Consider the following 15,629-nt stretch of genomic DNA (forward strand, 5'->3'; position numbering starts at 1 on the left):
TCACAAGAATAGCAGATAGCATTCAGATATCATCTGAGTGCCTTTTTTTTCCTTTAACAAGATTATACATGCTAAGCTTTGCAAATCACTAAACGCCTTTTATGAAAAGCCAAGGTTAGAAGTGAGAGGGTGAAGTTCCAAAGGTTGCAAATTTGAACTCAGTCCAAGAAAAAAACAGTAAATACTGAAATGGGCCCCCATTCACATGTAAAAAGGATTTCACCTTTAGAAGGTTCCACTGCATGACAAACATACCATTTAAGGAAAGATGAGCTGGATTCTGCTTCACTGGATTTGAGATATTTGATAATGACCAACATCACATAATTTTTCTAGTTCAATCGAAAGTCAACTCCTCTTACTAGCCCAGCAGCAGTTTCTGAATCACTCAAATGGATAGAAACTGGGCAGCATGAAAGGCAGCAGCTTTTTTCTTTTCTTAGCAGATGTACATGAATTTTTTAATGGGCTTTGTGCAGTATGTCAGTTTTAGAAGATGAATCTAGTTTAGCCTTTTACAGCTGGCAGGCAAAACCATTTTCTCAGATGGCTCAATGAAGTCCTCTACATTTTAAGGGAAGAGTAAAGTGAATGGGTATGAATTGGCACAATCAGTTTTCCTGACACAAGGACAAGCTCCCTAATCAAAATTTTTCCCTTCCTTATCAAGAATGGGCCTTGCCTATGTTTGTAGTAGTAGTTATATCTGGTGATCCGCTGAAGCAGAACTCAACCCAAACTCCTGCATCTAGTACACTGAAAGTGTAACAGCAACAGTTTTGGCCAAAGCCAAAACTGGATGCTCAGAATTGATGCTGTATAAATGTAATGATGACAAAACAAAACAAAAACGAACCTGTCACAAATGCAACCGTGAGCACTTTGATTTCCGAAGGGTTAATAAAATAAATAGTTTATAAATGTACGCTTTCATTTCAGATCTCATAATCTGGTAATAAATTATGTGATCTCAGCAGATACCTTCTGCTGTACAGTTCAGGTCACAAGCCATCTGTAAGATGTAAAATACTTCACTAGCAAGCTTGTCTCCTGGCTCAGCCAAAAAGAAAGAAAGCATGGAAAGCAAGCACAGAACACAAAGGAAAGCTGTCAATCAAATTCATTCATGCTATTAGAAACAGTAAAAGAGGGTAGTAAAGTGACCACCTGTAAGAGTAGCCCATAACTTCACAACATGATCACATATCAAACTTTCCAAAATACTTTAACTAAGAAAACTGTCAAAATAAAATGTTTATTTTACAATGCTTGGACTAGTTATGCTCTTTCCCCACAGAGTTTTCTGTATATGTCTTTCTAAAGAGGGCAGGAAAAGATCATTCATTTTCTGCATTAGGCATACAATAAAAATATGTAAATGACCAAACTACTGCACACTTAGAAGGAGCAGATTGAAATAATACTATCAGCCAGAATTCTATTCAGATGTACACACTGTTCAGAGTGCACAGCAGTTGGAGCACACTAAGAACAACAGAAAAGTACATCCCCAATCTAATTAACAAATTTTGCTAATAAAAGGCCTCAGAAAACATCTCTACTGTACTGTGTTCAAACTCCCAAAACATCTGAGGCCTCTTCTATCTACTCTCTTTCATCTCCATGAACTGCTCATGTTGTTCTGGCCATGTCACTTTCTTAACCTTTCCTTTAATGGACGCATTTCAGTCTACAGATATTTATGTTTGCTGTTGACTGGATAAAACTAATTTGGAGTACATGATACCTTCTAATTTTTCCTGCTCACTTATGTTTATGCTTTCTGCTTTTTTACTCCTATATCTTTGTGTGTTTAGGTCTGTTTGGGAGATCAGTGAAAGAGCAGCCTCAGTTCCAAAATACGTCTAATGCAGAACTTTGCTCCTATCAGAATGCAAGAAAGCATCCCCGACTTTTTAGTCCCTCCACACTGTTGTACAGATTTGTAACCCCTAGATTTGTCTAAACACCAAAACTTTTTATTAAACTATAATCTATTTGGACAGGAACATTTTTTCAAGAATACTTTAGAAAGAACCACTTAAAAAATTCTTTTTAAGTATTAATGCATTAGCAATGATTATCAATATCATCACAGGTTGTTCATGCATGAAGCATGATTTTAGGGAAGAATTGTATCTGTTTGCATGTGCCTGAAAATTTTTTGAAAACACCCTCAAGTATTTGGCATTTATATATATTCCTGCTACATGTGTCAGTTTCATAAACTTTATTTTTAACTGTTGCTGTTCTCAGCATGGCTCAGGAAATACACACCAGCAAACCAGATGCTTAAAATACTTAAATTATTGAGAAATCATTTAAAATATGCTCTTCCCAGCAACTTAACACCATAATAATGACTAAAGTTTTCAGTAGTAACCAAGATGAAAAAGATCCTTCTCTCTCTTGTGAATGTAGTAGAAAAATCAGTCTGATAGACTGACAGAAAGATTTTGCTTAAGACTAGAAGCAGTTCACTACAAGGCACATCTCCTGAAACAAAGCTATGCCATTCTCCTTGATTCTAACACACTTAACACACAACAGAACTTGGTTTTACTATCAGCTATGCAGTGAACACTCTGTGTATTACTGGTGCTCACAAGTCTAGCGGCTAAGTCTAAACTTCAAAAAAGTACTATTAATTTTGTTACCATGACATCAACATATAGTTGTATTACTGGTTAGAAATCCCCTTTCAATGGTAGAGGCTAAGATATGATTTAGTAGAAAGAATATGTACAGGAAGAAGATTGCTGGTGTTAGGAACATTGCAAGCTTTCCTTTTAGTACTGAATCAAAGGACAGCAAACTGAGAAGCAGCCCAGAGGAGAAGAAATCCGTGTAAACAGTACAATCTCTCTTTGTGTGTACTATCTTGATCTGCAGAAAACTAGAATTTTATTTCCTTTCCTATCATAGTCTATGAGATTGACTTCATTAGTTTTAACTTCAGTGACACAATACTCACAAGCCATTTGTAAAACTGCAACACAGCAGATATTTTGCAACTTAATTTTAATCTTTAATACAGAAAAACATTGATAAAAATTAAATAATTTTGACTTATAAATCCGCATCTGCATTTAAAGAATGTCAAAAGCTTGCATTATTTGGAAGTGTGATTAAAACCAAGCTGCAGTGAGCCCTACAGTATCTCAGACTCCATGCATTTGTTTCTAATAATAAAGGCCCTTAAGGCATCCTTACCCGTTATGTCAAACCAAAGTGGTGTTCCAAGAGGTTCAACAGCTATTACACCAATCATGTGAGCAACCGGGTCACTTTCCATCACCGTAAAAGAAAAAAATGATTCCTCAAAATAAATAGGCTCTGTGGGTGGGACGGGCTTTGGAATCCATTCTATGTAAAGCCGTGTAGTCGAAGATTTTTGTGGACGACCATTATCTACTGCTTTAATCTGTGAAACAGACACATCTTTTAGGCTACAGGATCACATAAATCATTATGTCACATAAATAGAAAGCAGTAATAAGCTCCAAGCATGTTTGCTCGTGTGAGATATTTCCAAAAAGGTTAAGTGTCTCTCAAAGTGCCACTTGCCCTTCATTATCTGGGCAGCAAATGGAGAAAAAGTATGCAGCACCTGATAGCAGCACAAACTGTTATGTTACCATAAATTCACTTTTATTTTCCTTTCTTCCCAAAGCTGAGTCAAACTGATTGTTTATGTTCCCTCATGACATACATTATCTGTCAAGTTCTGAAAAAGAACAGACATTCTTGATACACAATACAAACATCGGAAATAATCCTTTAATGAAAACCAAACAAACATACAAAACATTACTTCTGGATTTGTTGAAGCTTTCTTCCTTCAGACACTGCAGTCACTCACCTGCCAGCTACTGAATAAGAAATGAACAGATAAAAGAACACTTTACATATTCATGATATACAAGATTTTCACTCACTGAAAGGATATCGTAGTCCCTTGCTGCAGAAAATTTCTTTGATGAAACCACTCCAGTTTTTGGTTCAATAAAGAATTTGCCATGTTCATCACCATCTTCAATGCTGTAGGAGATCTCTGCATTGGGGCCTTCATCTTTATCTGCAGCAATAACTCGATAGATTGGCTCTCTCCTAGCAGTTCTCTCTCGCTCTGGCTTACCACGCTCTGGAAGCCGAATTTTGTAGAATTTTTGCAAGAATTGTGGCTTGTTATCATTCTCATCTAAGACCTTCACAATCACCCATGCAACTGTTGATTTTGCAGGAGCACCGTTGTCTGTTACTGTTACCTGTTTTTATTAAAAAGGGTAAAGTTAGTGCTCAAACATGGTCCTTCCAACAATGCTGCTCCCTAAATGACATTTTCCTACAACTGCCTAAACAACTGCAATGTTATCCCCTAGCTTCAGTTAAAGCAGTTGCCTAAAGCTATTAGGTGAGTATTCACAAAAGGCACTACAAAAGTATATTCAGCTATTATATTAATATTTTGACTTATGAAATGCAACATGAAATGCAAATATTCATGCTCATCTCTAACAGATGGTATGATTTCCACATATATGAATATCTGTTCCCTTTAGTACTTGTAAAGGAACACCACCACATACCTTTCAGTTCACAAAAAAACCCCAACCAAACCCAATGAGAAAACCAAAGCATATCCCACATGAGGAAATTACAAAGGGTATGGGATAGCATGTCCATTAACATAAAATTAGCATTGCCCTGAACCAAGCAAAAAACAAAGGCAAATTTGAGAAAAATCTATTTGATTTGAATGCAACATCAGTTTTGAAGGCATTACTGACATAAAAAAGAGAATACTATGACATGAGAGAATAACATGAAGCTAATCTATAATAACTGCACAAGAAAGTGCCAGCTGGCACTCAGAAAATACTTACAAATTGGGAATAAAAAAAACGGGGCATTTTAGTTAATATTATGTAAGCAGAAGTGCAATCAAAGACCAAATTTAATAGCAAAAAGTAATAAACCCACCAACCCATCTGGTCAACATTTCAATGCTCATTTAATTAGCCAGATGCTCAGCACTTGGGTCATAATACTGTCCACCATTCTGTGCATTTCTGGGTTTCTTTCCCACCTATTATCACAGTTATAAACATAAAACTAATGCATGGGAAAACTACTACTTTAGGCTGGGCTGTCAGTATCGCTCTGTAGTTAAAGAGTTTCTCTGTCAGATACTTCACAGACTTTTAGTTAAAACTTTAACAACCTATTTATATTTTGTAATTTATAATTGTAATTTATAATTCTTCATTCTTTGTTCAAAATGAACAAAGAATGAAGAATTATAAATTACACCAGCAGGCAATAAACAATGTTACAACCTAAAGAGCAATGTGCTTAAACTGCTATTTTATACAGAATGATGAAAGCAGGAAGATTTATGTACCCTGACGTGACATTGTAATCCTAAAAATAAACTTTCTGAGTTCTGTACATGTTAGCTTAAGGTTATAAACTTAAGCTTAAATTAGCATGACTGCTAGCAGACAACTGCCCATAACATTACACCATGAGTGTTACCTCTGGCATAAGTTTTGGCCCAGAAAAAGTAGCACACACACAGACACACATGTTACTTAGCTGCAGCCTGAGAATTCACACAATTTAGACACAATTTTCAACAGGCAACTTGGATGTGGCCACCCTGTTCCAGGGATAACATGTAAGCAATCAAAGCCATATGAGCCATGTAGCTTCAGGATCAGAAAACAATCCACAGCTCATTTTATATGCTGTATAAATCTCATACAAAACCCAGTATAATATATAGAGAAGTAAAAGTCATGATATGCTAATTTTACAACCAATATACATAGCAGTGGTCAAGAAATAAGACACAACGGACATGAAGTGCTTTGGAAAACGGAGACAACCAGATTTGATGAGGCAATTTGAAAAGAGAATTATTTAATTACTTTAAAATTTACAGGAATACTATGTCGAGTACAAAATCAGATTTTGCCATTTAATTAATTTTGTTACTATTACTTCTAGAAACACACTGTAGAAATTCTGCCCCATTGCTGCTTAGCTACAAAGTGTTCTTTTCAAAGCTAATACAGAAATGAAAATAACGATTAAAAAATTGGTCCAACAGCTGCATTGATCCAGCTTGCAATGTACCAAAGGGATACAAAAGGCTCAGGAAGACTGCACATATACTGCAATTATGCAAAAGGATAGTTTGTGCTATCAGGGAATAACTACATTCATCTCCAAGTCTCTGCAGTCATTGCCTTCCTATTGGAACACCTTTCTAAGGATTTCACAAGTTCTGAGTAAGTCTAGCGTTGTTTCTCTGTCTTTAACATTAATTTGGCCAACTCCCATTGAGGTCTTTTATCTGTCATCTAGGACAAGAGGCACAATAAACATTCCAGATAAATCTTAGGACATAAGGATCGCTGTGAATATTAAATCTTCACTACAGGTGAAGAACCATGCCTTTACACTACTTGACAACACTGTGAAACTGGATGACTCCAAATTCTCTGTGTGTTTTCCTTTCATGCTGTTTGACAGAGAGTGCAAAAAGCTCTTAAATAAACTCCAGTCAATTAAATGTAGCTAAATAAAAGCATTATGTCACAAGTTCCATGCTCTAGGACTCCGGCTCTATAACGCGTGTCTTGCAACTGATATGACTGGTAACACGTTATGCAGAAAATAGGGCTGCTCACATACCACCCTTTTGCATTCTCCATATTATAAAAACATTCTGCACTTCTTCTTCAGAAGCCTATATTCAGCAAAAGTTAGGGTGAAATAGCTATTCCAATAATTACATAGAAAGATAAAAAGAGGAATCACACTCCTTTTAACATGCCTTTGAATGAAAATCTTTGTTTTGAGATACAGGAAAAAAAATTGCATTCAATCTGTACCTTTACTCTTTTTTAGCAAAAACCCCCCAACACACAGTTTTTATAAGATAGGTGCTTATCTGCATTGCAACATAATGAACATAGAAGGAAATTACATCTGAAATCCAGTTTTTTACATTCTTCATATAGTAATCAAGTCTGGCAAACTTAATTCTCTGTAAACGAGCAATGAACTTACAGTCACTGTTTTTCAGCAAGCTAAATAAATTATTTACCTCCAGTATGTGCTCTCCCTGCTGCTCTCGATCTAGTTTTCTGGATGTGGTTGTAATTAGCCCTGTAAACGTAAGAGAATAATTAATCAGATCCTTCAAGAAAATAATCTGAATGAAGGTTAGGTTAAATCAGCAGTTACTGATATCCGCAATCTCAATTTCTTCTTAGGTGGTCACTTCCAATTTTGTAGAATTTATGCTTTCATTAAGGGATGGGGTGAGGGGTTTCCAGTCCTTAAAAGCTGTGAAAATATTCTTTGCAATCTGAAGACTAAGCTGTTGTACACTTAAGACAAACACAGTTCAGTGTTTCAACACATCTGTGCATGTTACGTTTCTGACAGAAGTAATGAATGTCATTCTCCCACATGAAATCTTGTTTTCAGAGGGCATTCATAAGCATTTTTCAAAAGGTGCTGATGGACATTATCTGAATTAATTACCAATCTCTTCAGGATAAACACCTATCTGTAATATTAGTGATAAGGGCAAAAGAAGGATAACCTGAAGAGATGCAGTAAGAGTGGACAACACAGCAATTTGTCTGTGTTGGCTTAATTTCACAATGACAAGCAGTCAAACAGTTGCTGTCGACAATAGCAGACAACAACCACAAGTTTTTGATGCATGATGTTAATATTTTGTCACAAGACTTTGCTCTTACTGGAATTAATTCTCTCTAACAGTGAGTTTAGAATTTTAACTATTGAGTTTCATGAAAAGTAAACTTGGTGAACTCTCAATTATAGTGGAATGATTTGCTCTTGTGTTAGTTAACTGTGCCATGGATGCAGCCACAAGAGGATTCCATTTCTTTGCTGCACAAAAGCCATTAACCTTTTTGCAGATACAAGTTGGCCCCACAAATACCATTGCTGTGTTCACATGGGACTGAGGCTGTGCTAGTAAATCTTGCTAGACCCAACCTGGCCTTTCATGAAGCAAACAGCAAGGTTTGGATTTGCCCAGCTTAACCAACTACTGATCAAAGCATCCCATATTCTCCAAAGCAGCAACACAGAGGACACAGCAATGTCAGGAGACATTTTATCCAACTATCCCAGCTTTTGACAGTGAAAGGAAAGCACTGCCATCTTGATCCTTAATTGTAAAACTGGAAAACAGGGAAGCAATTACCCAATGAAGGATGAAAGAGAGATCAAAATACAGGCGGCATACTTCATGTTCCATTTTCCAGCTATAGTCTAATTTTTTTATTAATATGACCTTATATAAGGAAAATTAAAATCCACTTATAAAGTTTTCAAAGCTGGTCTGCTACAACAAAAAAGCCTTCAATTTTGTCTCTCAGCTGATAAAAAGCAGAGTATGCAAGAAAAGCAATAAAGACTTCAATTTCACTTAAAAGAGAAAGGCCAAGAGAAACAGGATTGTATACCACAGGTGCACAGCTACTCAATGCTTCTGACAAAAACAGCTGTAGTCTACTTATACTGACAAAATAGACAGCCTGTACTAAATAATATGAACAAAACCTATATGAGGCGATATTACAGCTGTCAAATGTTCAAACAACTATTCTCCAAAAACCAGATAGTGCAAATAACAGCTGTTTCAATTACAGTCAAATCTGCCCTTGTTTTTGCAGCAATTTTGTTTGCCATCGTATGAAATCCATTATTTATCTAGTATTCTAGACAATGGTGGGTCATCTTCTCCTGCTTTATTTTTATGCTTTTACAGCACATAGAAGATATGTCTGTTATTGTTAGGATACATCTTTTGGTATAAGGAAGTTAGTTGACCTTAGTTACAAAGAAAGAGGGAATGAAAATTAAAACATACACAAACCCCAAACAAACAAACCAAAAACATAACAAGGAAAAAAAGTTGCATTATTACTGCGAATTTAGGAAGGGCAGGAAGAAAAAAGAAAATGATGTGACAGTTGTCTATTAACCTTCTTGAGGTAATATTTTCACACTGAGATTACAGAGCTGTGAACAATGACAACTGAAAATATTTATTGTCCCATATTCTAAAAAGCTTTCCTTTCCTGGCTATGTCTGGGCAAAACATTTTCTTTTCACAGGCTCTATGGGGAACAGAATAAGACTGTTAATTGGAAGCGAACAAGTGGCATAGCCAATGCCTCATCTGCTTCCTTCCAGCAAAGGGACTTGCGGGTGACTTCAAGAAACACAAGTTCTCCTAAAACATCTTTCTATTGAGTACCTCTGTAGAAAGGCAGCACAAGCCCTCCCACAAAGCATTAATCTCGAGGCTCATCACAGTTACAAGAGAAAAGAGTAGATTGCAGCATAGCCACTAAAGGAGCTGGCTGTTGAACATCTGGGTTGAGGATGGGGAAAATCTCAAAAAACACAGGAAAAATAAAGCAATCCTAGCAGAAATATCTCATGAAGCTTGCATTTCCCTGAATATTCAATAGTTAGTCTACATCCTCTGACAATATTAAGATCCCATCTCTCACAGCAGCAGCAAGTAGAGAATTACATAAGATCTGACAAATGGCACCTTTCAATAGCTTCCTATCCATTTTTTTGTCATCAAGAGCCACGAAGACTGGTGCCACCCCTAGAAATGGCAATTAATACTTGGAGAAAAAAAAAATAAAACAAAAAACAATTCAAAAGCTTTTTCTGTAAGTACTCAAGAAAAATTCTACCATGTACCACTACTTTACACACTAGTGATTGTTAATGGAAGTCTTGTTCCAGATAAAATTCCTTTTAATGAAGTTGGTCAATACAACTCAAATGGGTAAGCAGAAAAATATCCTGCAAGAACAAAATATATATGCTTTGATCTGTTAAAAAGTACAGTCTTTTCAGCCAAGCATGCCATACTTCTGTTAAAACACTTCAGACCAATAACAGAAGGGCTTAGTCTTCACCATATATATCCTGTATATTCAGCAGAAACTAATGCCAACAAAGGAAATGTAACACTTCTGGATTTAGAATCACATACACATGCATGACATTCTTTTTATTTAACTCTTTACTGCTAGACACTTTCCTAAGTGCAAATTTAGCTTCAGTGAAGTATTTCACTTCAGCTTAAGACTATAAAAGGTTTGATTATTGTAATTACTACATTTTTCTATTTTTGCCAAGTTTTTCTATATTACAGAATGTTTAATGCTGCACCAATAGATTTCATCCATTGTTGAAGAGCTTTTCCGAAATACAGCTGTGATAATAAGGTCAAGTGTTCCTATGCACTGTGACTGCCTGTTAAGAGAGCTGAGGAGAATCTTTGGATCTATTGTAAGTCAGCTCCCTGCAACAAAGCCACCACTCTGCTCTGCTCTGCTCTTAAGTTTTTTAGATTGAGCTCCTTCTCTTTTCTGTAACACGTTGTATATACCCTTGCTGTGCCCCTCCCTCTACAAAAATAAATGCATGACCACACTTTTGCATACACCACATCCCCACAGGAGTGGCAAGTAAAAAGATTTCAATTAAGCTGTGAAGAAGTCTTTATAACAATCAGTTTTGAAATCCTTATTATGAGCTGGGAGGAATGTGTTTACTGCTGAATGAAATAACAGCATGTATGGGAAACAGGTCACTGTGACAAACCATTCTATTTCAAAGCTAAACTGACTCAGAGCATTGTTCCATATTCTTGCATTTTCCTTCTGCCTCCTTTTATCGCCCCCCCTTTCCCAACACTGACAGAAACAATAAGCTTCAGTAAATTACATCACTATTATTTCACCTGAAATCAATGTCACTATGGCAAGATGGGTCAAGCATTCTTGAGAAATGCAAGTTTATAACAAACATTTCTAAGATAACGAGGAGGAAATGGTATCTCCAGTGAATTGGTGCAGATTTTGTATTTAGTAATATTTAAAAACTTGCCTCATCGGAAACATTTTCACAAAAGCAGCTTAATAATTTAGAGTGTCTTTGGATAAATCTTCATTCAGATAACACTTACTTCAGATTTCTATTTTAAATAGTAGCAAAACAAACATACAAAAATGCAACTACAGCATACAATTATGTAAATATAAATAAAACTGCTACATTTGGAACAGAAATCAGAGATCAGATATTAGCAGGGATTTATTTCACCTCAGTTCCCAGCTACATCACATCACCTCTGTTTCTAAAAACTAGCACACCAACAGTTTTCATTCAATGCTGAAATGGCAGTATCTTTAAAAAAACATAGACTATTAGGTGGGCACTGTGTTAAGAATTATCTATTAGCTATCTTTATGGCATGGATGATATCAGTGATGAAAGAAGTGGCATCAGAAAAAGCGGTCCTTGCAAGGCGAGGAGGAAGGCTCAAAGTTTTTATCTTGCTCTGTATGCATCACGCATTCCCATGCATTTGTGCTTTCACAAATATCTACACACTTTCCAACTGCACATTCAGCTTGAGACGGTGAAGATTCTGGAGCTGGGAGTTTGCCTCCTGGACATGGCTAGCCCCTACAATGAACCAAAACACTCAAGCAGATGCCAAGGGTACTATGCTGCCTCCAATGAGTTTGAACCGATAGGCTTAATTTGGATTAGCATACCACTATTTGAATTGCAGCATATGAAAAGAAATACAGTTTCTCTGATCTTTGAATGCATTGACACTGAAGAATTAAGGACATACAGGAAGCAAAATACAGGAAGCAAAAACATTTTTTTATCACTAACAGATACAAGACAAAAACTAAATATCAGGGAAGCCATATTTGGTCAATGTGGTTTCTGTCCTCTGTGTTAAATACAAACCATAACTAACCAGTAGAAATGGTTTCTCTGGATTGCATCAATAAATTATCACTTAAACTCTCAGTCATGATTACTGCAACTCAGTCAATTATTATTTTAGCTCTTGTCTCCCCACTTCAACCCCAAACCCAACAAATTACTAGCAAATGTTAAAGGGTTTTCTTTTTTTTTTTATTTTTAACATATTGTTATACCTTCAGATCTGTTTACACAGTCTTAATATGCAAATCAGTCTAAGATTTGAAGGAAGTATGGATTTTAAATTTACATGTGGCTGTAATGGTAATCATGTTAACTACTGCATAACACAACCCAAAAGCACTGGGCAAATTACAGCAAATATTCTGTAAATCGAAGACCAGTTATATCTCTTCAAGTGATAAAGATACTGTCTCACTTCAAGGCAGGGTTTCCTACTAATCTTCCTCATTCAAGAAATAGTGTATTATATCCAATTCAAGACAGCTTTTCCTTCCAGACAGAGAAATATATCTCTTTTGTATGCTAGACTAAGAAGTTCACTGGAATCAGCAGTTCCCTCCTCACAGAAGTACTGGGTGTGATCAAGTCATGTCTTAGACATCTCTCATAATACAGTGAGCGTCAAGTCTCACTGTCTGAAAGAACTCTTATGACATCTTTTTAAACTGCTTCCAATAACTCAGCACTTTCCAAACTATGAACAAAATGACCGATAGCACAATACTCCATGATTATTTCATCACTGACACAGGAAGATGATAATTTTTTTTTCAGTTTTCTTTCAACTGATTTCAAGTTAACTATGTTTTACACCTAACTTACCTTACAACCAATGACCATCAGAAAAGGCCCACACTTTCTTTCTAAACATGTTCACATAAGCTTTTTGGCAAGACTGTAGTCAAATCTTGTTTTCTACGCAAGCCAAAAAAGGGCTTCACAACCAAAACAAGTGAGCAGGTTAATAAAAACAGTAAAAATTAATAGCAGAGGGTTTGAAGAACAGATTCCAGCTTTGCAGCTGGCAAAAAATACACTCTGTGTCTTACTAGCCATGTAATGAATGATGATGACTATAAGCTAGAAGGTGTAATATATCACCATTTTCATACATCACCATGAAGGCAGACTGCTGAGTTATAAAAGAAACAAGATACTGCCAACAAGCTATCATACTGGAGCAAGCATATCATAAAGGAACTGAACTTTGGTTTATATAGTCTTAAAGATAATTCCTTAGCAATTTCACTTGTTTTTCATTCCTAAACTCTTCCTTGTTCTAAGCACCTTAATAACTCTCATTGAAACCAGCAACAGAATTGTCACCAGTAATTTTCTAATGCTGAAATAGGACTGTAAATATACGGTCCCAAAAGAAACTAGGAATCTCATTTAAAAGCATCTTAAATGGCTGCAAATCCCTCTTCTGCTAAGGTAGAACATGTAAAAGCAATCATTACTGTTCTTTCAATAAAGGCTACAAAAATGATACCATTTTTCAAGAAAAACTGAGAGCCTGGATTCCTCTTTCAATTCTCCTAGCCACATACTCGCTTCATTAGTTATGCTCTTGCTTGCTTGTTCTCTCTAGCCTCTTGAATTTCACCTTTTTTTTTTGCTATGCATTTGTTTAGGTAGAACAAAGATTCATTCTGCCTAGCAGAGCTCACAGCCTGTAGCTAGCAGATTTTTCTGCGTAGTCTAAATGCATTTTTGGGGCTAAAGGACTTATTTTCCACTTCATAGATAAACTTTCTGATCAGTGCAATTACAAAAATGAGTTACAACAGCCTAGCTGTAGAAAAATTATAATGAAGACTTACTGCAGTACACTCTGATGAAATCACTGTTCCCTTTTTGTTAAGTATAGTATGATGGCACTCAACTAGTATAGTCTTTCATAGCTTTGGTGCCTTTTCCCCTTCAATTCTCATATGCACCAGTTCAAGCAAAAGCCAACAGGACACTCCCACAGTGTACAGACACATAAGTACAATCCAGACTGAAAAAAGTCTGAAACACATTAAGAACTATGCATTCTATTTGCTCTTGAGATCACCTTTTCTTTTTACTTATGTACTTCCTTATTCCTGTTTCAGATGACGGTGCATATGCTCTGGATTTCATCCACAAAAACCACCGTTGGCACATTTATCCCAGATAAATACTTCTTGCCTTCTGAATGGTACTTCATGAAAAGTCAAGCAATAATTGAGATCTCAGTCCTATCCAAGTCAGGACAGCATCAAACAAGGGATAACACCCTGTCCATAAGGGTGTATTTGTGTGACACATTTATTGAAGTACAATAATATCACAGAATATGCTGAGTTAGAAGGAACACACAAAGATCATCAAGTCAAGCTCAGTGTTTATTAGCTTGTTGCTTGTTACCAAAACAGACTGTAAGCTTTGTATATAGGATCAAAAAGTAGGTTACTTCGTCCTATGGCTAATATTTCATACCACCAGGCACCATGTTTATCTGTAACCAGGCAATTTAACTATTCAGTCCTACTATTACTAATAACGTGTAAGTACAAGGTGCACATCTGAAGTTGAGTCACTTACCTGAACAATTTTAACAGCATCCTGGAATTTGCTGAGCAGAACACTCATTAATCATATTTGTGATTTGAGCATAAGGCAGACAAGCAATGCACAGAAGATTATTTATGAACAGCATAAGGAAGAAAAAATAATTTACATAAACAGCTAAGCCATTCAATCCGACAAACACTGTATTTCAGCTAGATTTCAAATGAAGTGTAAAATCAGTGTTTAGTGATCATATAATTGTAGAAAATCCTACAAATGTTTTTAATAAGGCAAAACCATGTCATTTTGTATACTATAATTAGTCACTAACTACATTATTTTTAGTCTGGATTTACTAAGACAGGGTTATTAACATCTTTTGCAGTAATTTTTTAGTAGTAAAATTATTTGGGAAATAATTAAAATAACAATATAAATAACAACAAACATAGCTACATTAAAAAAATAAACGTATGTCTATGATCCTACATTCTGAGTGCTTGAAAGCATTTAGGGTAAGTCCAGTTCAACTGTCATTCATATTCTTTTGCTAGTTTCTGTCATACAGAAGATAAAACCCAGAACTGTAAGTCAAAAGCAGTATAAGATAAAAATCACCAAAAAAAGAGTATTTAATAAATAATAGCAAATAGATAAAATAATTTTGAATGAAAGATTAAATAACAAAACCCGTGTATGGTTATTTTAAGGAAACTAGTAAGTGATGATACATTTCCTCTAGAATGAACTTTGATCTTACTATCAACAGAACACTATAAATTTTTGTTACCTCTTTGATTACTTTGTGAAAATACTCTTGCCTTCAAAAGCCACACCAATTCAAAGTGCCTTCAGTAATTAACTCTAAGTTACCTAATGTCCATCACTCACTTTTTTCATCTCATTGTGAGATACACCTTTATTACAGAACTATTACCATATTATTATTACCATAAAATCAAACATCATCTTGCAAGACCATTTTAAACCTGACATAATCTGACTTTATTTATAGTGCTCTGAACTCCCTATACATTTGAACCCTAAAATAATAATTTCTAAGTGAGAATTTGCAGATTTATACAATGCTGCTGCCTCTCCCCCTTTTTTTCTTTTGTTTTTAATTGTGTGTTATTTCTGACATTTACAATATAGAATGTACTAGAATAAGTGTGCTGCAGTTTTATCTGCTGATTTAAAGGGAACTGCTTTTGTAACTGAACCATACATATAAAGAACATCATGCAATGTTCATAACA

The 15,629-nt window shown here is 35.7% G+C and overlaps 1 protein-coding gene across 4 annotated transcripts in view; it reads right to left on the reverse strand.

The window, feature by feature from the left end:
* FAT1 (FAT atypical cadherin 1) overlaps positions 1-15,629 on the reverse strand; it is a 106,944-nt gene that overhangs the window by 43,350 nt on the left and 47,965 nt on the right. For all 4 annotated transcript variants that reach the window (XM_069013930.1, XM_069013931.1, XM_069013929.1 and 1 more), the window contains exons 4-6: positions 7,118-7,179; positions 3,939-4,268; positions 3,214-3,424 (exon numbers count right to left, since the gene is read on the reverse strand). In XM_069013930.1, the coding sequence (XP_068870031.1) occupies positions 3,214-3,424; positions 3,939-4,268; positions 7,118-7,179 (603 nt within the window). The remainder of the gene's footprint in view (positions 1-3,213; positions 3,425-3,938; positions 4,269-7,117; positions 7,180-15,629) is intronic.

The sequence above is a fragment of the Aphelocoma coerulescens genome, chromosome 4, assembly GCF_041296385.1.
Source record: "Aphelocoma coerulescens isolate FSJ_1873_10779 chromosome 4, UR_Acoe_1.0, whole genome shotgun sequence".
Taxonomy (NCBI): Eukaryota; Metazoa; Chordata; class Aves; order Passeriformes; family Corvidae; genus Aphelocoma; species Aphelocoma coerulescens.